At 51.2% G+C, this 24512-nt stretch overlaps 1 protein-coding gene across 4 annotated transcripts in view; it reads left to right on the forward strand.

Moving 5' to 3' along the window:
• Window positions 1-24512, forward strand: part of DIAPH2 (diaphanous related formin 2) — a 1596586-nt gene that overhangs the window by 1316569 nt on the left and 255505 nt on the right. For all 4 annotated transcript variants that reach the window (XM_068249979.1, XM_068249980.1, XM_068249981.1 and 1 more), the window contains one exon: window positions 8446-8610. In XM_068249979.1, coding sequence (XP_068106080.1) covers window positions 8446-8610 — 165 coding nt within the window. The remainder of the gene's footprint in view (window positions 1-8445; window positions 8611-24512) is intronic.

Here is a 24512-nt window from a genome sequence, read left to right on the forward strand (position 1 = left end):
GAGGCTGGGCGTGTTCCGGTGGTGATTGGCGCCCCGTTGTCGGCGATCTGTAATGCGGGGTGAGGTTTTCTTAGTTATCTCGGGTTGGAGGCTGGGCGTGTTCCGGTGGGGATTGGCGTCCCGTTGTCGGTGATCTGTAATGCGGGGTGAGGTTTTCTTCGTTATCTCAGGTTGGAGGCTGGGCGTGCTCTGGTGATGAATGGCGCCCCTGTTGTCGGTGATCTGTAATGTGGGATTGGGCTTCCTCTATTATCTCAGGTTGGAGGCTGGACATGTTCCGGTGGTGATTGGCGCCCCCCGTTGTTGGTGATCTGTAATGTCAGATGAGGCGTCCTCTGTTATCTCAGGCGTTGGACCTTGTTGAGTCGCCCTGGGCCTCCCACGGATGGAGAAGTATAAAGTACATAAAAGAGGTTCATAAAGCATGTAGTAAGCTGATAATGACGGGATGATTTAGGCCCATAAGTCTGATTTATCAGCTCCCCGGATCAGGAATGCAGCTCAGATTAGTCTGCTAAAAAGGAAGACGACTTCTGAAGCTAAGCTGATTAATAGAACATCTTCCCTCTAATGTTTTTCATGTGCTTGATTGATAATGCGGACGGACGAGGGACCTCGATGATGGCTTCTCATTATCCGCAGCATTCCGAGCCTGAAATTCAGCTTTTTCATCTTCCTCTTCAGAGGTGAACGAGATTCCATCAATTTCACATGTCTGTTTGTTTTAGGTGTCAGTTATGGTTATTGTTCTCCCTGCAGAATTATCTCCCTGGGAACCGCGAGAATTCTTCTGTCTTCTTTTCCTACAAATGTGTCCACTTCCTCCCTTCCCCCTCATCACACCCCTCCTCCATCATCTTCCCTCCCCCTCACCCCTCATTCTCTATCCATCCCCTCCCCCCCACCCCACCATTCTCTCCATCCCCTCCCTCTACCTCTGCATTTCCTCCACCGCCACCATTCTCTCCCGCCTCTATTTCTATCATCCTGTCTTCCTACCTATCGTTCTCCCCGCCTCTCTTCTTCATCCCCCTCCACTTTCCCACCTTTCACACTCCTCCCTTCCGCCTCCCCCTTTTCCCTCTCCTCCCTTCCGCCTCCCCCTTTTCCCTCTCCTCCCTTCCGCCTCCCCCTTTTCCCTCTCCTCCCTTCCGCCTCCCCCTTTTCCCTCTCCTCCCTTCCTCCTCCCCCTTTTCCCTCTCTTTCCTTCCGCCTCCCCCTTTTCCCTCTCCTCCCTTCCTCCTCCCCCTTTTCCCTCTCCTCCCTACCGCCTCCCCCTTTTCCCTCTCCTCCCTTCCGCCTCCCCCTTTTCCCTCTCCTCCCTTCCGCCTCCCCCTTTTCCCTCTCCTCCCTTCCGCCTCCCCCTTTTCCCTCTCCTTCCTTCCGCCTCCCCCTTTTCCCTCTCCTCCCTTCCTCCTCCCCCTTTTCCCTCTCCTCCCTTCCTCCTCCCCCTTTTCCCTCTCCTCCCTTCCTCCTCCCCCTTTTCCCTCTCCTCCCTTCCGCCTCCCCCTTTTCGCTCTCCTCCCTTCTTCCTCACCCTTTTCACTCTCCTCCCTTCCTCCTCCCCCTTTTCACTCTCCTCCCTTCCTCCTCCCCCTTTTCACTCTCCTCCCTTCCTCCTCCCCCTTTTCACTCTCCTCCCTTCCTCCTCCCCCTTTTCCCTCTCCTTCCTTTGAAGCTAGCCACACACTACTAAATTTCGATTGTACAACTTTGTACAGTCTGGCCACATTTACTGACTGTAGAAGCCGACAAGACTCAAGGTGGCCACACACCGTACAATTAAAATATCCAATTTTTTGCCAATTCGATAATTACGATTGGTTGTCCCGAAAAATCGAGAGCTTTTCATTTTTTTCAATCGATAAATCTGATCGGATTTCCCAGTTTTTATCGAATTTTGGATATTGGAAATTTCAGACCAACTTTATCAAGAATTGTATGGTGTGTGTTGGATTGTCAGTTACTTGATGTACAGCTCCAATCAATTTTTTGGGAGCTTTCAGTTATTTTATTCATGATTGGGGAAAAATGGAACATAGGTGTGTGTGTGGTACATTGGTTAGACTTTTAAATTGTTACAGTCTGTCAGAAAAATTGATTGCTATTCTTGAATTGAACAGATATTAAACAAATTGTATGGTGTGTGGCCACCTTTAGAGTCCTTTATTAAGTTTAGATTTCACACGACATGGAGGCGGTGAGACCGGTAAGATTGCACAATCAGGATTGCATGGTGTGTGGCTACCTATAGTAATGCCAGATGGTGCTGCAGAGGAGCGCAGAATCCGCATACCATGTTCAGCAACATGTTCAATCTGTAGAGATGTGTTCCCCACGCCAGGCGACAACAAGGAGTGTTACCTAGAAATACCTCCTCCTCGTTGCATAGAGGTGGATCCGTGCCATATCCCCCGACCACCACCACCACAGGAGACTGGACCCCCAACCCCCTCCACGGGAGACCCCGCCCTCGCACAGAATCTGTCTATCTATGCTATAGATTGTAAAGGTTGTGTATTCTGCCTGTGAAGAGAGACAATGGCCTCAATTCACTAAGCTTATCTCCTGTCTTTAATAACGTTTCTAGAGTGATCACCATGGTGATAAGGCATGTCATATTCAGGAAACATTTTACCTCAGGCAAACCTAAAGTTAACTCTTCTGTCTTTAAGTTAACTCTCCAATCCTTAAAATAACTCCAGAATTCTAAAGTTAAAGACAGGCTGTTAATTAACTGTGTGTGAAAATAACTATTGAGGAGATAACTACAGAGGAGGTAACTTAAGGAATGAAGAAATAAGATAACTCTCTCACTGTGTGGAGGTTTTGTCTTGCCTTATTATCTCCAGCATGTTAGTGAATTGAGGCCAATGTGACCAGGGGGTCTTGGAGGATTAGGCCCACTTCCTGGTACACTGCTGCAAATATGCACCTGTGAGGACCGCCCACTTCCAGAGACTCTCCACCCACATCCAGGATTTCACCTCCACAGATGAGAGGAAACTCTACATCCTACTGGGCATAGCTCCCAACTGTCCCTCTTTTTGAGCCCTGTCCCTCTTTCCTCCTCATTTGTCCCTCTTTCAGGACTTTGTTCCTCTTTCTAATAATTATATATATTTCTCTATATATAATTCTCTACTAAAAAATGTGTTTAATTCAGTGGCGTACCTAGGGTTCAGCTCCTGTCACCAGTTACTTCCGTCCGAGCAGACGTGAGAGATGCAGGCCGGAAGTTACCATGGTGATGAGACAGCCGACCTGCGTCTCTCACGTCTGCGCAGACAGAAGTAACTGGTGACAGGAGCTGAGCAGCCCGCAGGAGATTGGCGAGGTTCTGCGCTGGATCGGATCGGGGCCACGTGAGTATAGCAAAGCGAGAGCACGGAATCTGACAGTAGAGGGCCGCGGCAGGAGGCCTGGCGGCACCCCTGCAAGTCTGGGTACTTGGTGCGGGCCGCTCCTGCCGCCTAACACTAGGATCACCACTGGTTTGATTGACTCTAAACTTTATTTTTATCCTTTAAATTGATATATTACTAATTGTAAAATGTTACTATAAAGGAAAGTTAACCAGGATAGAAAGGACCAGTGTGGTTTGAATTATAAAACAACATTTTTCTTATAAAATGTATAAATCTATTATGAGTTTTCGTCTCTGGTTCTCTTTGAAGACACTGTGTGATCATGGCATCCATGACATATCGCAAGAACTGGTAAACATATGATACATTACAGCAAAATAGGAAACAATAGGAGGAGGTCCCTGCCCTTGGCAGAGGCAGGGTGGCACACTGGATGGCAGTGCAGGCAGGGGAGGCGGGGTCACACACTGGATGGTAGTGCAGGCAGAGGCGGGGTCACACACAGGATGGCAGTGCAGGCAGAGGCGGGGTTGCACACTGGATGGTAGTGCAGGTAGAGGCGGGGGTCACACACTGGATAAAAGTGCAGGTAGAGGTGGGGTCACACACTGGATGGTAGTGCAGGTAGAGGCGGGGTCACACACTGGATGGCAGTGCAGGCAGAGGCGGGGTCACACACTGGATGGCAGTGCAGGTAGAGGCGGGGTCACGCACTGGATGGAAGTGCAGGTAGAGGTGGGGTCACACACTGGATGGTAGTGTAGGTAGAGGCGGGGTCACACACTGGATAAAAGTGCAGGTAGAGGTGGGGTCACACATTGCATGGCAGTGCAGGCAGAGGCGGGGTCACACACTGGATGGCAGTGCAGGCAGAGGCGGGGTCACACACTGGATGGCAGTGCAGGTAGAGGCGGGGTCACGCACTGAATGGAAGTGCATGTAGAGGTGGGGTCACACACTGGATGGTAGTTCAGGTAGAGGCGGGGTCACACACTGGATGGCAGTGCAGGCAGAGGCGGGGGTCACACACTTGATGGAAGTGCAGGCAGAGGCGGGGTCACACACTGGATGACAGTGCAGGCAGAGGCGGGGTCACGATGGATGACAGTGCAGGCAGAGGCGGGGTCACACACTGGATGGCAGTGCAGGCAGAGGCGGGGTCACACACTGGATGGCAGTGCAGGCAGAGGCGGGATCACACACTGGATGGCAGTGCAGGCAGAGGCGGGGTCACACACTGGATGGAAGTGCAGGTAGAGGTGGGGTCACACACTGGATGGTAGTGCAGGTAGAGGCGGGGGCACACACTGGATGGCAGTGCAGGCAGAGGCGGGGGTCACACACTGGATAAAAGTGCAGGTAGAGGTGGGGTCACACACTGGATGACAGTGCAGGCAGAGGCGGGGTCATGATGGATGACAGTGCAGGCAGAGGCGGGGTCACACACTGGATGGCAGTGCAGGCAGAGGCGGGGGCACACACTGGATGGTAGTGCAGGCAGAGGCGGGGTCACACACTGGATGGCAGTGCAGGCAGAGGCGGGGTCACACACTGGATGACAGTGCAGGCAGAGGCGGGGTCACGATGGATGACAGTGCAGGCAGAGGCGGGGTCACACACTGGATGGCAGTGCAGGCAGAGGCGGGGTCACACACTGGATGGCAGTGCAGGCAGAGGCGGGGTCACACACTGGATGGAAGTGCAGGTAGAGGTGGGGTCACACACTGGATGGTAGTGCAGGTAGAGGCGGGGGCACACACTGGATGGCAGTGCAGGCAGAGGCGGGGTCACACACTGGATGGCAGTGCAGGCAGAGGCGGGGTCACACACTGGATGGCAGTGCAGGTAGAGGCGGGGTCACGCACTGAATGGAAGTGCAGGTAGAGGTGGGGTCACACACTGGAGGGTAGTGTAGGTAGAGGCGGGGTCACACACTGGATGGCAGTGCAGGCAGAGGAGGGGGTCACACACAGGATGGAAGTGCAGGTAGAGGTGGGCTCACACACTGGATGGTAGTGCAGGTAGAGGCGGGGGCACACACTGGATGGCAGTGCAGGCAGAGGCGGGGTCACACACTGGATAGCAGTGCAGGCAGAGGCGGGGTCACACACTGGATGGCAGTGCAGGTAGAGGCGGGGTCACGCACTGGATGGAAGTGCAGGTAGAGGCGGGGTCACACACTGGATGACAGTGCAGGCAGAGGCGGGGGTCACACACTGGAAAAAAGTGCAGGTAGAGGTGGGGTCACACACTGGATGGCAGTGCAGGCAGAGGCGGGGTCACACACTGGATGGCAGTGCGGGTAGAGGCGGGGTCACGCACTGGATGGAAGTGCAGGTAGAGGCGGGGTCACACACTGGATGGCAGTGCAGGCAGAGGCGGGGTCACACACTGGATGGCAGTGCAGGCAGAGGCGGGGGTCACACACTGGATAAAAGTGCAGGTAGAGGTGGGGTCACACACTGTATGACAGTGCAGGCAGAGGCGGGGTCATGATGGATGACAGTGCAGGCAGAGGCGGGGTCACACACTGGATGGCAGTGCAGGCAGAGGCGGGGGCACACACTGGATGGCAGTGCAGGCAGAGGCGGGGTCACACACTGGATGGCAGTGCAGGTAGAGGCGGGGTCACGCACTGGATGGAAGTGCAGGTAGAGGTGGGGTCACACACTGGATGGTAGTGCAGGTAGAGGCGGGTCACACACTGGATGGCAGTGCAGGCAGATGCGGGGTCGCACACTGGATGGCAGTGCAGGCAGAGGCGGGGTCACACACTGGATGGCAGTGCAGGCAGAGGCGGGGTCACACACTGGATGGCAGTGCAGGCAGAGGCGGGGTCACACACTGGATGGAAGTGCAGGTAGAGGCGGGCTCACACACTGGATGGTAGTGCAGGTAGAGGCGGGGGCACACTGGATGGCAGTGCAGGCAGAGGCGGGGTCACACACTGGATAGCAGTGCAGGCAGAGGCGGGGTCACACACTGGATGGCAGTGCAGGTAGAGGCGGGGTCACGCACTGGATGGAAGTGCAGGTAGAGGTGGGGTTACACACTGGATGGCAGTGCAGGCAGAGGTGGGGTTCACACACTGGATGGAAGTGCAGGTAGAGGTGGGGTCACACACTGGATGGTAGTGCAGGTAGAGGCGGGGTCACACACTGGATGGCAGTGCAGGCAGAGGCGGGGTCACACACTGGATGGCAGTGCAGGCAGAGGCGGGGTCACACACTGGATGGCAGTGCAGGCAGAGGCGGGGGTCACACACAGGATGGAAGTGCAGGTAGAGGTGGGGTCACACACGGGATGGTAGTGCAGGTAGAGGCGGGGTCACACACTGGATGGCAGTGCAGGCAGAGGCGGGGGTCACACACTGGATGGCAGTGCAGGCAGAGGCGGGGTCACACACTGGATGGCAGTGCAGGTAGAGGCGGGGTCACGCACTGGATGGAAGTGCAGGTAGAGGAGGGGTCACACACTGGATGGTAGTGCAGGTAGAGGCGGGGTCACACACTGGATGGAAGTGCAGGTAGAGGTGGGGTCACACACTGGATGGCAGTGAAGGCAGATGCGGGGTCACACACTGGATGGCAGTGCAGGCAGAGGCGGGATCGCACACTGGATGGCAGTGCAGGCAGAGGCGGGGTCACACACTGGATGGCAGTGCAGGCAGAGGCGGGGTCACACACTGGATGGCAGTGCAGGCAGAGGCGGGGTCACACTGGAGGGCAGTGCAGGCAGAGGCGGGGTTGCACACTGGATGGCAGTGCAGGCAGAGGCGGGGTCACACTGGATGGCAGTGCAGGCAGAGGCGGGGTCACACACTGGATGGCAGTGCAGGCAGAGGCAGGGTCGCACACTGGATGGCAGGCAGAGGCGGGGTCACACACTGGATGGCAGTGCAGGCAGAGGCGGGGGTCACACTGGATGGCAGTGCAGGCAGAGGCGGGGTCACATACTGGATGGCAGGCAGAGGCGGGGTCACACACTGGATGGCAGTGCAGGCAGAGGCAGGGTCGCACCCTGGATGACAGTGCAGGCAGAGGCGGGGCCACACAATGGATGGCAGTGCAGGCAGAGGCGGGGTCACACTGGATGGCAGTGCAGGCAGAGGCGGGGTCGCACACTGGATGGCAGTGCAGGTAGAGGCGGGGTCGCACACTGGATGGCAGTGCCGGCAGAGGCGGGGGTCACACACTGGATGGCAGTGCAGGTAGAGGCGGGGTCGCACACTGGATGGCAGTGCCGGCAGAGGCGGGGGTCACACACTGGATGGCAGTGCAGGCAGAGGCGGGGTCACACACTGGATGGAAATGCAGGCAGAGGCGGGGTCACACACTGGATGGCAGGCAGAGGCAGAGTCACACACTGGATGGCAGTGCAGGCAGAGGCAGGGTCACACACTGGATGTCAGTGAAGGCAGAGGCGGGGTCACACACTTTATGGCAGTGTAGGCAGAGGCGGGTCACACACTGGATGGCAGTGCAGGCAGAGGCGGGATCGCACACTGGATGGCAGTGCAGGCAGAGGCGGGGTCACACTGGAGGGCAGTGCAGGCAGAGGCGGGGTTGCACACTGGATGGCAGTGCAGGCAGAGGCGGGGTCACACACTGGATGGCAGTGCAGGCAGAGGCGGGGTCACACTGGATGGCAGTGCAGGCAGAGGCGGGGTCACACACTGGATGGCAGTGCAGGCAGAGGCAGGGTCGCACACTGGATGGCAGGCAGAGGCGGGGTCACACACTGGATGGCAGTGCAGGCAGAGGCAGGGTCGCACACTGGATGGCAGTGCAGGCAGAGGCGAGGTCGCACACTGGATGGCAGTGCAGGCAGAGGCGGGGTCGCACAATGGGTGGCAGTGCAGGCAGAGGCGGGGGTCACACTGGATGGCAGTGCAGGCAGAGTTGGGGTCACATACTGGATGGCAGGCAGAGGCGGGGTCACACACTGGATGGCAGTGTAGGCAGAGGCGGGTCACACACTGGATGGTAGTGCAGGCAGGGAAGGCGGGGTCACACACTTGTTGTTGCTGATATGTATGTAAACCAATGCTACGACTGTTTCCTTGACTCGCTGGTACGTGTTTGGGAAGAGTGCCCGGGAGCAGTACGAGAAGCTGTCCACCATGCACAGCAACATGAGCAAGCTGTACGACAACCTGGGCGAGTTCTTCACCTTCGACCCCGCCGCCGTAAGCGCAGAGGAGTTCTTCGGGGACCTCAGCAACTTCCGCTCGCTCTTCCTGGTAAGTGAGACTTCCACCGATCACTTATATCTGCAGGTGGCAATCTATGGAGGAGAACCGCCTTCCACCGATTACTTATATCTGCAGGTGGCAATGTGTGGAGGAGAACCGCCTTCCACCGATCACTTATATCTGCAGGTGACAATGTGTGGAGGAGAGCCGCCTTCCACCGATCACTTATATCTGCAGGTGGCAATCTATGGAGGAGAACCGCCTTCCACCGATCACTTATATCTGCAGGTGGCAATCTATGGAGGAGAACCGCCTTCCACCGATCACTTATATCTGCAGGTGACAATGTGTGGAGGAGAACCGCCTTCCACCGATCACTTATATCTGCAGGTGACAATGTGTGGAGGAGAGCCGCCTTCCACCGATCACTTATATCTGCAGGTGACAATGTGTGGAGGAGAGCCGCCTTCCACCGATCACTTATATCTGCAGGTGGCAATCTATGGAGGAGAACCGCCTTCCACCGATCACTTATATCTGCAGGTGGCAATCTATGGAGGAGAACCGCCTTCCACCGATCACTTATATCTGCAGGTGACAATGTGTGGAGGAGAACCGCCTTCCACCGATCACTTATATCTGCAGGTGACAATCTATGGAGGAGAACCGCCTTCCACCGATCACTTATATCTGCAGGTGACAATGTGTGGAGGAGAACCGCCTTCCACCGATCACTTATATCTGCAGGTGACAATGTGTGGAGGAGAACCGCCTTCCACCGATCACTTATATCTGCAGGTGACAATGTGTGGAGGAGAACCGCCTTCCACCGATCACTTATATCTGCAGGTGACAATCTATGGAGGAGAACCGCCTTCCACCGATCACTTATATCTGCAGGTGGCAATCTATGGAGGAGAACCGCCTTCCACCGATCACTTATATCTGCAGGTGGCAATCTATGGAGGAGAACCGCCTTCCACCGATCACTTATATCTGCAGGTGACAATGTGTGGAGGAGAACCGCCTTCCACCGATCACTTATATCTGCAGGTGGCAATCTATGGAGGAGAACCGCCTTCCACCGATCACTTATATCTGCAGGTGGCAATCTATGGAGGAGAACCGCCTTCCACCGATCACTTATATCTGCAGGTGGCAATCTATGGAGGAGAACCGCCTTCCACCGATCACTTATATCTGCAGGTGACAATGTGTGGGGGAGAACCGCCTTCCACCGATCACTTATATCTGCAGGTGACAATGTGTGGGGGAGAACCGCCTTCCACCGATCACTTATATCTGCAGGTGACAATGTGTGGAGGAGAACCGCCTTCCACCGATCACTTATATCTGCAGGTGACAATCTATGGAGGAGAACCGCCTTCCACCGATCACTTATATCTGCAGGTGACAATCTATGGAGGAGAGCCGCCTTCCACCGATCACTTATATCTGCAGGTGACAATGTGTGGAGGAGAACCGCCTTCCACCGATCACTTATATCTGCAGGTGGCAATGTGTGGAGGAGAACCGCCTTCCACCGATCACTTATATCTGTAGGTGGCAATGTGTGGAGGAGAGCCGCCTTCCACCGATCACTTATATCTGCAGGTGACAATGTGTGGAGGAGAACCGCCTTCCACCGATCACTTATATCTGTAGGTGGCAATGTGTGGAGGAGAGCCGCCTTCCACCGATCACTTATATCTGCAGGTGACAATGTGTGGAGGAGAACCGCCTTCCACCGATCACTTATATCTGCAGGTGACAATGTGTGGAGGAGAACCGCCTTCCACCGATCACTTATATCTGCAGGTGACAATGTGTGGAGGAGAACCGCCTTCCACCGATCACTTATATCTGCAGGTGGCAATGTGTGGAGGAGAGCCGCCTTCCACCGATCACTTATATCTGCAGGTGACAATGTGTGGAGGAGAACCGCCTTCCACCGATCACTTATATCTGCAGGTGGCAATGTGTGGGGGAGAACCGCCTTCCACCGATCACTTATATCTGCAGGTGACAATCTATGGAGGAGAACCGCCTTCCACCGATCACTTATATCTGCAGGTGGCAATGTGTGGGGGAGAACCGCCTTCCACCGATCACTTATATCTGCAGGTGACAATGTGTGGGGGAGAACCGCCTTCCACCGATCACTTATATCTGCAGGTGACAATCTATGGAGGAGAACCGCCTTCCACCGATTACTTATATCTGCAGGTGGCAATGTGTGGAGGAGAGCCGCCTTCCACCGATTACTTATATCTGTAGGTGGCAATGTGTGGAGGAGAGCCGCCTTCCACCGATCACTTATATCTGCAGGTGGCAATGTGTGGAGGAGAACCGCCTTCCACCGATCACTTATATCTGCAGGTGACAATCTATGGAGGAGAACCGCCTTCCACCGATCACTTATATCTGCAGGTGGCAATGTGTGGAGGAGAGCCGCCTTCCACCGATCACTTATATCTGCAGGTGACAATGTGTGGAGGAGAACCGCCTTCCACCGATCACTTATATCTGCAGGTGACAATGTGTGGAGGAGAACCGCCTTCCACCGATCACTTATATCTGTAGGTGACAATGTGTGGAGGAGAACCGCCTTCCACCGATCACTTATATCTGCAGGTGACAATCTATGGAGGAGAGCCGCCTTCCACCGATCACTTATATCTGCAGGTGACAATGTGTGGAGGAGAGCCGCCTTCCACCGATCACTTATATCTGCAGGTGACAATGTGTGGGGGAGAACCGCCTTCCACCGATCACTTATATCTGCAGGTGACAATGTGTGGAGGAGAACCGCCTTCCACCGATCACTTATATCTGCAGGTGACAATGTGTGGAGGAGAACCGCCTTCCACCGATCACTTATATCTGTAGGTGACAATGTGTGGAGGAGAACCGCCTTCCACCGATCACTTATATCTGCAGGTGACAATCTATGGAGGAGAGCCGCCTTCCACCGATCACTTATATCTGCAGGTGACAATGTGTGGGGGAGAACCGCCTTCCACCGATCACTTATATCTGCAGGTGACAATGTGTGGGGGAGAACCGCCTTCCACCGATCACTTATATCTGCAGGTGGCAATCTATGGAGGAGAGCCGCCTTCCACCGATCACTTATATCTGCAGGTGGCAATGTGTGGAGGAGAACCGCCTTCCACCGATCACTTATATCTGCAGGTGACAATGTGTGGAGGAGAACCGCCTTCCACCGATCACTTATATCTGTAGGTGACAATGTGTGGGGGAGAACCGCCTTCCACCGATCACTTATATCTGCAGGTGGCAATCTATGGAGGAGAGCCGCCTTCCACCGATCACTTATATCTGCAGGTGGCAATCTATGGAGGAGAACCGCCTTCCACCGATCACTTATATCTGTAGGTGACAATGTGTGGGGGAGAACCGCCTTCCACCGATCACTTATATCTGCAGGTGACAATCTATGGAGGAGAACCGCCTTCCACCGATCACTTATATCTGCAGGTGACAATGTGTGGAGGAGAACCGCCTTCCACCGATCACTTATATCTGCAGGTGACAATCTATGGAGGAGAACCGCCTTCCACCGATCACTTATATCTGCAGGTGACAATGTGTGGAGGAGAACCGCCTTCCACCGATCACTTATATCTGTAGGTGACAATGTGTGGGGGAGAACCGCCTTCCACCGATCACTTATATCTGCAGGTGACAATCTATGGAGGAGAACCGCCTTCCACCGATCACTTATATCTGCAGGTGACAATCTATGGAGGAGAGCCGCCTTCCACCGATCACTTATATCTGCAGGTGACAATGTGTGGAGGAGAACCGCCTTCCACCGATCACTTATATCTGCAGGTGGCAATCTATGGAGGAGAGCCGCCTTCCACCGATCACTTATATCTGCAGGTGGCAATGTGTGGAGGAGAACCGCCTTCCACCGATCACTTATATCTGCAGGTGGCAATCTATGGAGGAGAACCGCCTTCCACCGATCACTTATATCTGCAGGTGACAATCTATGGAGGAGAACCGCCTTCCACCGATCACTTATATCTGCAGGTGGCAATGTGTGGAGGAGAACCGCCTTCCACCGATTACTTATATCTGCAGGTGGCAATCTATGGAGGAGAACCGCCTTCCACCGATCACTTATATCTGCAGGTGGCAATGTGTGGAGGAGAACCGCCTTCCACCGATCACTTATATCTGCAGGTGGCAATCTATGGAGGAGAACCGCCTTCCACCGATCACTTATATCTGCAGGTGGCAATCTATGGAGGAGAGCCGCCTTCCACCGATCACTTATATCTGCAGGTGGCAATGTGTGGAGGAGAACCGCCTTCCACCGATCACTTATATCTGCAGGTGGCAATCTATGGAGGAGAACCGCCTTCCACCGATCACTTATATCTGCAGGTGACAATCTATGGAGGAGAACCGCCTTCCACCGATCACTTATATCTGCAGGTGACAATGTGTGGAGGAGAGCCGCCTTCCACCGATCACTTATATCTGCAGGTGACAATCTATGGAGGAGAACCGCCTTCCACCGATCACTTATATCTGCAGGTGACAATGTGTGGAGGAGAGCCGCCTTCCACCGATCACTTATATCTGCAGGTGACAATGTGTGGAGGAGAACCGCCTTCCACCGATCACTTATATCTGCAGGTGACAATCTATGGAGGAGAGCCGCCTTCCACCGATCACTTATATCTGCAGGTGGCAATGTGTGGAGGAGAACCGCCTTCCACCGATCACTTATATCTGCAGGTGGCAATGTGTGGAGGAGAACCGCCTTCCACCGATCACTTATATCTGCAGGTGGCAATCTATGGAGGAGAACCGCCTTCCACCGATCACTTATATCTGCAGGTGACAATCTATGGAGGAGAGCCGCCTTCCACCGATCACTTATATCTGCAGGTGACAATGTGTGGAGGAGAACCGCCTTCCACCGATCACTTATATCTGCAGGTGACAATCTATGGAGGAGAGCCGCCTTCCACCGATCACTTATATCTGCAGGTGGCAATGTGTGGAGGAGAACCGCCTTCCACCGATCACTTATATCTGCAGGTGGCAATCTATGGAGGAGAACCGCCTTCCACCGATCACTTATATCTGCAGGTGACAATCTATGGAGGAGAGCCGCCTTCCACCGATCACTTATATCTGCAGGTGACAATGTGTGGAGGAGAACCGCCTTCCACCGATCACTTATATCTGCAGGTGACAATGTGTGGAGGAGAACCGCCTTCCACCGATCACTTATATCGGCAGGTGACAATGTGTGGGGGAGAACCGCCTTCCACCGATCACTTATATCTGCAGGTGACAATGTGTGGAGGAGAACCGCCTTCCACCGATCACTTATATCGGCAGGTGACAATGTGTGGGGGAGAACCGCCTTCCACCGATCACTTATATCTGCAGGTGACAATGTGTGGAGGAGAGCCGCCTTCCACCGATCACTTATATCTGTAGGTGGCAATGTGTGGAGGAGAGCCGCCTTCCACCGATCACTTATATCTGCAGGTGACAATGTGTGGGGGAGAACCGCCTTCCACCGATCACTTATATCTGCAGGTGGCAATGTGTGGAGGAGAACCGCCTTCCACCGATCACTTATATCTGCAGGTGACAATCTATGGAGGAGAACCGCCTTCCACCGATCACTTATATCGGCAGGTGGCAATGTGTGGAGGAGAGCCGCCTTCCACCGATCACTTATATCTGCAGGTGACAATGTGTGGAGGAGAACCGCCTTCCACCGATCACTTATATCGGCAGGTGACAATGTGTGGAGGAGAACCGCCTTCCACCGATCACTTATATCTGCAGGTGACAATGTGTGGAGGAGAGCCGCCTTCCACCGATCACTTATATCTGCAGGTGGCAATCTATGGAGGAGAACCGCCTTCCACCGATCACTTATATCTGCAGGTGGCAATGTGTGGAGGAGAACCGCCTTCCACCGATCACTTATATCTGTAGGTGACAATGTGTGGAGGAGAGCCGCCTTCCACCGATCACTTATATCTGCAGGTGACAATGTGTGGAGGAGAGCCGCCTTCCACCGATCACTTATATCTGTAGGTGACAATGTGTGGAGGAGAACCGCCTTCCACCGATCACTTATATCTGCAGGTGACAATGTGTGGAGGAGAACCGCCTTCCACCGATCACTTATATCTGCAGGTGGCAATCTATGGAGGAGAACCGCCTTCCACCGATCACTTATATCTGCAGGTGGCAATCTATGGAGGAGAACCGCCTTCCACCGATCACTTATATCTGCAGGTGACAATGTGTGGAGGAGAGCCGCCTTCCACCGATCACTTATATCTGCAGGTGGCAATGTGTGGAGGAGAACCGCCTTCCACCGATCACTTATATCTGCAGGTGGCAATCTATGGAGGAGAACCGCCTTCCACCGATTACTTATATCTGCAGGTGGCAATGTGTGGAGGAGAGCCGCCTTCCACCGATCACTTATATCTGCAGGTGGCAATGTGTGGAGGAGAACCGCCTTCCACCGATCACTTATATCTGCAGGTGACAATCTATGGAGGAGAACCGCCTTCCACCGATCACTTATATCTGCAGGTGGCAATGTGTGGAGGAGAGCCGCCTTCCACCGATCACTTATATCTGCAGGTGACAATCTATGGAGGAGAACCGCCTTCCACCGATCACTTATATCTGTAGGTGACAATGTGTGGAGGAGAACCGCCTTCCACCGATCACTTATATCTGCAGGTGGCAATGTGTGGAGGAGAGCCGCCTTCCACCGATCACTTATATCTGCAGGTGGCAATCTATGGAGGAGAACCGCCTTCCACCGATCACTTATATCTGCAGGTGACAATCTATGGAGGAGAACCGCCTTCCACCGATCACTTATATCTGCAGGTGGCAATCTATGGAGGAGAACCGCCTTCCACCGATCACTTATATCTGCAGGTGGCAATGTGTGGAGGAGAGCCGCCTTCCACCGATCACTTATATCTGCAGGTGGCAATGTGTGGAGGAGAACCGCCTTCCACCGATCACTTATATCTGCAGGTGACAATGTGTGGAGGAGAACCGCCTTCCACCGATCACTTATATCTGCAGGTGACAATGTGTGGAGGAGAGCCGCCTTCCACCGATCACTTATATCTGCAGGTGGCAATCTATGGAGGAGAACCGCCTTGCACCGATCACTTATATCTGCAGGTGACAATCTATGGAGGAGAACCGCCTTCCACCGATCACTTATATCTGCAGGTGGCAATCTATGGAGGAGAACCGCCTTCCACCGATCACTTATATCTGCAGGTGGCAATCTATGGAGGAGAACCGCCTTCCACCGATCACTTATATCTGCAGGTGGCAATGTGTGGAGGAGAACCGCCTTCCACCGATCACTTATATCTGTAGGTGGCAATGTATGGAGGAGAGCCGCCTTCCACCGATCACTTATATCTGCAGGTGACAATGTGTGGAGGAGAGCCGCCTTCCACCGATCACTTATATCTGCAGGTGACAATGTGTGGAGGAGAGCCGCCTTCCACCGATCACTTATATCTGCAGGTGACTATGTGTGGAGGAGAGCCGCCTTCCACCGATCACTTATATCTGCAGGTGACAATGTGTGGAGGAGAGCCGCCTTCCACCGATCACTTATATCTGCAGGTGACAATGTGTGGAGGAGAGCCGCCTTCCACCGATCACTTATATCTGCAGGTGACAATCTATGGAGGAGAACCGCCTTCCACCGATCACTTATATCTGCAGGTGACAATGTGTGGAGGAGAGCCGCCTTCCACCGATCACTTATATCTGCAGGTGGCAATGTGTGGAGGAGAACCGCAGCGATTGGCCGTTACTCTGCGGTAACTTCTCACCGGTCTATTACAGCTCAGCGTTATTTATAAATAACAAAAATCAATTCAATATTTCATTTACAGGCAACAAGAAGAATATATATTACATTGAGCTGATATTCTTGTAGAATGTGGTCTGACTGGCTGACCTGTCACTAGTGAAGCCTTCCTGAGATAAGACAGCAATCTGAAGACACGCATGTCCAGCTTACCTGTTGTAGGAATAAATCATGCAGAGCAGAAATGGCGAGCCAGTCAGAGAGTCCAGCCACTTATTTTATTTATTGTACAGGAAAGCTACATTCATTACTTTCTCTTCTTACAATGGGACAGATGAAGTAAACTGATTTACAGTCTGAAATTTATCAAGGTGGCAACATCTTTACGCTGGCAGGTGCATCTCTGCAGAATGTTTGTATTCTCAGTGCTCTGAAGCTACTACAAATAACACCTGTCTCCCGGAATGTTCCAGGAGGAGAATTCTGCATAGCTAACCAGCCTAGGCTGTGACATCACTGGGGGGGTGGGGCTACATACTAATATGCAGTAAAATATAGATAAAGGAAGGGTTTCAGATTCTGAAACCAGGAGAATTACCATAAAAGTGGGTGTCCTGAATAATGTACTACATTCTACTGTATGTCACTACAGGGCCTCTTTACTGCATTCTGCTATATGTCACTACAGGTCCTCTTTACTGCATTCTTCTATATGTCACTACAGGGCCTCTCTACTGCATTCTGCTATATGTCACTACAGGGCCTCTTTACTGCATTCTGCTATATGTCACTACAGGGCCTCTTTACTGCATTCTGCTGTATGTCACTACAGGGCCTCTTTGCTGCATTCTGCTATATGTCACTGCAGGGCCTCTTTACTGCATTCTGCTATATGTCACTACAGGGCCTCTTTACTGCATTCTGCTATATGTCACTACAGGTCCTCTTTACTGCATTCTGTTATATGTCACTACAGGGCCTCTTTACTGCGTTCTGCTGTATGCCACTACAGGGCCTCTTTACTGCGTTCTGCTATATGTCACTACAGGGCCTCTTTACTGCGTTCTGCTATATGTCACTACAGGGCCTCTTTACTGCGTTCTGCTATATGTCACTACAGGACCTCTTTACTGCATTCTGCTATATGTCACTACAGGGCCTCTTTACTGCATTCTGCTATATGACACTACAGGGCCTCTTTACTGCATTCTACTATATGTCACTACAGGGCCTCTTTACTGCGTTACGCTATATGTCACTACAGGTCCTCTTTACTGCGTTCTGCTATATGTCACTACAGGGCCTCTTTACTGCGTTCTGCTATATGTCACTACAGGGCCTCTTTACTGCGTTCTGCTATATGTCACTACAGGGCCTCTTTACTGCATTCTGCTATATGTCACTACAGGGCCTCTTTACTGCATTCTGCTATATGTCACTACAGGGCCTCTTTACTGCATTCTGCTATATGTCACTACAGGGCCTCTTTACTGCATTCTGCTAAATGTCACTACAGGGCCTCTTTACTGTATTCTGCTATATGTCACTTGCCATAGTCCCTATTATAGTGGGATAATATGCAGACTCCATGCAGACTGTGTCGTAGTTTAGATCAGGAAGCTAGTGCAGTATGGAGGGAGTGTAATCCCGTACGTCTCTGTGCTGCCTATAAAAAAGCAGCTTTGCCGTCGCCCCTCCCCAGGCAAATAATAAGTAGCTGGTTCTTCTGGATTCCGAGAATAAGAGACTTTCACTTTGGTTTCCTCTCCTGCTGCCAGCGATGGCGTCTGCTGATCTGAGCAAGGAGCTGAAGTGTTCCTTCTGCCTGGAGAGTTATACAGATCCTGTAAGCCTGAGATGTGGTCACAACTTCTGCCGAGTCTGTATTGATCGTGTGCTGGACTCACAGGAGGGGTCTGCAGGTTATCCCTGTCCGGAATGTAGAGAGAAGTACAAGGAGCTGCCTGGATTACACAGGAACATTGCTTTAAGGAACATAGCAGAGTGTTTACCGTCTACTCAACCAGATCAGGCGGAGGCCGGAGTCCATTGTACTTACTGTATCCATTCTCCTGTACCTGCTGTTATGTCCTGTCTGCTGTGTGACGTTTCTATGTGTGATAATCACCTGAGAGTCCACAGCAAGGCACCAGAACACGTCTTATGTGACCCCACCACCTCCCCGGAGACCAGGAAATGCTCCGTCCATAAGAAGATCCTGGAGTATTACTGCACTGAGGACGCTGCCTGTGTCTGTGTAACCTGCACTCTGGCTGGAGAACATCGGGGACACCAGGTGGAGACACTACAGGAGGCCTCTGAGAAGAAGAAGGAGAAGCTGAGGAATGATCTGCAGACACTGATGGCAGAGACAGAGGAGGCTGAGAAAAGAGTCCAGAGTCTGGAGAAACGCAGGAGAAAAGCAGCTGGTGAAGCAGAGAGAGTCACTGTCCTGTTTAGAGACCTCAGGAGACGGCTGGAGGAGCTGGAGAAGAGAGTCCTGAGTGACATCATGAGGCAGGTACAATCCTCTGATGACATCATCAGACAGCTGGAGATAAAGAAGGAGGAGCTGTCCAGGAAGATGCGTCACGTTGAGGAGCTGTGTCACATGACTGATCCACTGACTGTCTTACAGGAATCAGACACAGGTGACTTGTGTGACACGGAGGACAGACATGATGAGCAGCTCCATGATGGAGAGGATCTGGATGTGGCTGGCATCTCACACACATTACACACAGGACTGGCTGATATCATGTCTGGGGTAATTGTGCAGAAACATACCGACACACAGACCTATCCACATTCCAGTACAGAGGACAAAGCTCCCGTCACTGCTAAACTATCCAGGCCACGCCCCCAACCCACCCCCACCGCACAACACACACAGCGCCAGGCTGGGGGGACACATATTGGGGCTGCACAGCAAACATCAGGGCTGCCAGTGTATGCAGACATATTACTGGATGTAGCCACAGCTGGTAATTTTCTACATATATCAGATGACGGGAAATCTGCATCCTGTTCACCAGGAGAGAACCGCCCAGACGCACCAGAGAGATTTCAGTATTGGCCTCAGGTGTTGAGCAGCCGGAGTTTCTCCTCAGGGCGACATTACTGGGAAGTGGATGTTGGGGGATCATATAGCTGGAGAGTCGGGATGTGTTACCCCAGTATAGCCAGGAGAGGAGGGCAGTCACTGATTGGATGGAATAACAAGTCCTGGGGTTTGTACAGGGGGGGATTACTTGGAAATCTGTACTCAGTGATACATGACAGGAAAGTAATCCGGTTACCTGATGGGATCCCCAGTGATAGAGTCAGGATATGTCTGGATTATGAGGCCGGGCAGATCTCCTTTTATGCCCTGTGTGACCCCATCAGACACCTCCACACCTTCACTGACACCTTCACTGAGCCCCTCCATGCTGGGTGAGGTGTATGGAGAGGTTGTATAAAGATATCTGGGGGGAGTCAGGAGGTGCAAGAGCTCTACCCACTGGTGACATCACAGGGAGAGGATTGCGATTGGCTGATTGCCAAGCAAATCCCTACTACCTGTCTGTGATTTCCCGGGACAATTCTTGGTTTCTGTCCTGAATAGAGATGTCCCAAACCTCCGATTTTAGGTTTGCGAAAGTTCACGCGAAACCGAACTTTCACGGTGGGTTCGCGAACCTAAAAGAGATGAGTGACCTGTGACACCACACTTAAAAAAAAAAAAAAACACAGCAAACAGAGAAGCTTCCCCATTTTGGAGCATTGGATTTGGTCAAGTCTTAAGTCAATGTGTTGTAAGACACCAGTAAGCTTTAGGTTATCAGGAATGGTTGCATGGCCACCTAGCTTTTCATCTTTCCCACCCTTGCCCTGGTATCTTCCAGACTTCAAATTGCTGTCCTTTGCTGTGTGTGTTGCACCAGCATCATCCAGGGGGGCACATGATCTTTCTGAAGTCTTGAATTGAAGCCTGTAAGCAGTATCACCATGTGTCCACTGCTTTCATCTAGCAAAGTAGGCAAATAAGCAAGCTCATTTTTCTCTTGGGTATATCACAATGGTACATGCTAGGCTGGCTTCAGCATGTAGCGTTGGTGGTACAGTGATGAGCATAGCTGCCTTCAAAACAGTTGACTTGGGTTCAATTCCTGGCCAATGTATGTAAGCTGGCTTTTGACATCCTACAAATCCTTGGAAGACAAGACAAGGGGAGGAGGGAAAAAAAAAAGCATAAGAACAAGATTAGCTCTGAAAAGAGCTGTTGTGGGGTGCTATTTTAGGAATACTAATCAGCCAGGAGCAAGCTAAGAAGCCTACAAGAGCCTAACTAATCTTTCCCTACGAGAGTCTGCCAGCAGCTTTCCCCTCACTAATTACTACAGGGACACGAACGACTATAATGGCCGGGGCTGCCTGCCTTATATAAGGGGTGGGAGTGGCTCCAGGAGATAGTGTAACCTGATTGGCTACAATGTGCCTGCTGACTGTGATGTAGAGGGTCAAAGCTGACCCTAATGGTGCACTATGGGGGCAAACCGAACTTCCGGGAAAGTTTGCGTTCACATGCAATCGCAAACCACCCAAAGTTCGCCTGGAACCGTTCGCCGGCGAATAGTTCGGGCCATCTCTAGTCCTGAATCATTATATCCTGAAATCCTCATTTATTGTCACCTTATATATAATTGTATCTGTATATCTGTCACTGATAATAATCTCTGTACTCTGTATATCTTCCAGTGATGAGCTGCCTGTGATAAGAAACATGTAGCATCAAACTAATCATTTCTATATCATTTTCCTATATTTTGGATTCATTTTAAGTTTGCAAATTTTACCTGCTAATCCCATAAAAATTGTGTATTTTTGAAAATGCAGTATTGTGTTTAGTGTGGCTATGCCTATGTCACCTCCATTGCTGTGGCTTTTGTTACTCAGCCACTGTTGCTATGGCTATTGCTACCCCCCCCCCCTGTTGTTTCTATGGCTATTACTACGCCCCTACTCTTTCTATGGCTATTACTACACCCCTTCTGTCACTATCTCTATTGCTACACCCTTGCTGTTGACTATCGCTATGCCCCTGCTGTTGCTATGGCTTGCTGTTCCCCTGCTCTTGCTATGGCTATTACTATGCCCCTGCTGTTGCTATGGCTATTACTATGTCCCTGCTGTTGCTATGGCTATTACTATGCCCCTGGTGTTGCTATGGCTATTACTATGCCCCTACTGTTGCTATGGCTATTACTACGCCCCTGCTGTCACTCTCTCTATTTCTACACCCCTGTTGTTGCTATGGCTATTACTATGCCCCTGGTGTTGCAATGACTATTGCTATGCCCCTGCTGTTGCTGTGGCTTGCTGTTCCCCTGCTCTTGCTATGGCTATTACTATACCATTGCTGTTGCTTTGGCTAGTGCAACACCCTTGCTGTTGCTATGGCTATTACTACGCCCCTGCTGTTGCTACCTCTATTGCTATGCCCCTGCTGTTGCTACCTCTATTGCTATGCCCCTGCTTTTGCTACCTCTATTGCTATGCCCCTACCGTTGCTGTGGCTAGTCCTACATGCTACAGTGATGTGAAAAACCATTTGCCCCCTTCCGGATTTCTTATTCTTTTGCATGTTTGTCACACTTAAATGTTTCTGCTCATCAAAAACCGTTAACTATTTGTCAAAGATAACATAATTGAACACAAAATGCAGTTTTAAATGATGGTTTTTATTATTTAGTGAGAAAAAAAACTCCAAATCTACATGGCCCTGTGTGAAAAGGTGATTGCCCCCCCTTGTTAAAAAATAACTTAACTGTGGTTTATCACACCTGAGTTCAATTTCTGTAGTCACCCCCAGGCCTGATTACTGCCACACCTGTTTCAATCAAGAAATCACTTAAATAGGAGCTATCAGACACAGAGAAGTAGACCAAAAGCACCTCAAAAGCTAGACACCATGCCAAGATCCAAAGAAATTCAGGAACAAATGATAACAAAAGTAATTGAGATCTATCAATCTGGTAAAGGTTATAAAGCCATTTCTAAAGCTTTGGGACTCCAGCGAACCACAGTGAGAGCCATTATCCACAAATGGCAAAAACATGGAACAGTGATGAACCTTCCCAGGAGTGGCTGGCCGACCAAAATTACCCCAAGAGCGCAGAGAAAACTCATCCGAGAGGCCACCAAAGACCCCAGGACAACATCTAAAGAACTGCAGGCCTCACTTGCCTCAATTAAGGTCAGTGTTCACAACTTCACCATAAGAAAGAGACTGGGCAAAAACGGTCTGCATGGCAGATATCCAAGGCTCAAACCACTTTTAAGCAAAAAGAACATTAAGGCTCGTCTCAATTTTGCTAAAAAACATTTAAATGATTGCCAAGACTTTTGAGAAAATACCTTGTGGACCGACAAGACAAAAGTTGAACTTTTTGGAAGGTGCGTGTCCCGTTACATCTGGTGTAGAAGTAACACAGCATTTCAGCAAAAGAACATCATACCAACAGTAAAATATGGTGGTGGTAGTGTGATGGTCTGGGGTTGTTTTGCTGCTTCAGGACCTGGAAGGCTTGCTGTGATAGATGAAACCATGAATTCAACTGTCTACCAAAAAATCCTGAAGGAGAATGTCCGGCCATCTGTTCGTCAACTCAAGCACAAGTGATCTTGGGTGCTGCAGCAGGACAATGACCCAAAACACATAAGCAAATCCACCTCTGCATGGCTGAAGAAAAACAAAATGAAGACTTTGGAGTGGCCTAGTCAAAGTCCTGACCTGAATCCTATTGAGATGTTGTGGCATGACCTTAAAAAGGCGGGTAATGCTAGAAAACCCTCAAATAAAGCTGAATTACAACAATTCTGCAAAGATGAGTGGGCCAAAATTCCTCCAGAGCGCTGTAAAAGACTCGTTGCAAGTTATCGCAAACGCTTGATTGCAGTTATTGCTGCTAAGGGTGGCCCAACCAGTTATTAGGTTCAGGGGGCAATTTCTTTTTCACACAGGGCCATGTAGGTTTTGAGTTTTTTTTCTCACTAAATAATAAAAACCATCATTTAAAACTGCATTTTGTGTTCAATTATGTTATCTTTGACTAATAGTTAACGGTTTTTGATGAGCAGAAACATTTAAGTGTGACAAACATGCAAAAGAATAAGAAATCAGGAAGGGGGCAAATAGTTTTTCACATCACTGTATAACCGCAAAGCTTAAAGGGGAACTGAAGTAAGAGGTATACGGAGGCTGCCATATTTATTTCCTTTTAATCAATACCAGTTTCCTGGCAGCCCTGCTGGTCTATTTCTCTGCAGTAGTATCTGAATAACACCAGAAACAAGCATGCAGCTAGTCTTGTCAGGTCTGACTTTAAAGTCTGAAACACCTGATCTGCTGCATGCTTGTTCAGGGGCTATGGCTAATAGTATTAGAGGCAGAGGATCAGCAGGGCTGCCAGGCAACTGGTATTGCTTAAAAGGAAATAAACATGGCAGCCTCCATATACCTCTCTCTTCAGTTGTCCTTTAATGAAGGTCCCAAGAACAGGAAATAACACTTGTTGGGATTGATCCAGTAAAGTTTGGTAAAGTTGTTGTGCGCACTAAATAAGATTAATACATTTTCTTGTAGTATCTGAAGCCTGTCTTCCCTTTACAAATCCCACCTGGTCTCTATTGAATAAATACAGTAATAGTGTGCCGAAAAATGTCGAAGGTACCTTCTCTGCTTCTTGCCCCGGACACGAGAGAAGGCCTTCGGCAGGATACATTGGGGCTGCTTGGAGCATATACTTAATATTTTTGGTCCGCCTGAACCCTTTTGCAAAGCAATAATGGCCTTGTATTCAAACCCTACAGCTACAGTGTACTCGCCGAGCATGACCACTGAACTCTTTCATATTACAGAAGGCACAAGGCAGGGGTGTCCCTTCTCCCCACTTTTATTTGATTTAGTTATGGAACCCCTTGCAGAAGCGCTTCGGTCAAACACTAAGATTGCCGGCATCCCTCATTTAAGTACATCTCATGTTACTGGCCTCTATGTGTAACGATTTGCGTCAGCAAGAGGCAGATTTTTGAT

The sequence above is a fragment of the Hyperolius riggenbachi genome, chromosome 8 (assembly GCF_040937935.1).
Source record: "Hyperolius riggenbachi isolate aHypRig1 chromosome 8, aHypRig1.pri, whole genome shotgun sequence".
Lineage (NCBI taxonomy): Eukaryota > Metazoa > Chordata > Amphibia > Anura > Hyperoliidae > Hyperolius > Hyperolius riggenbachi.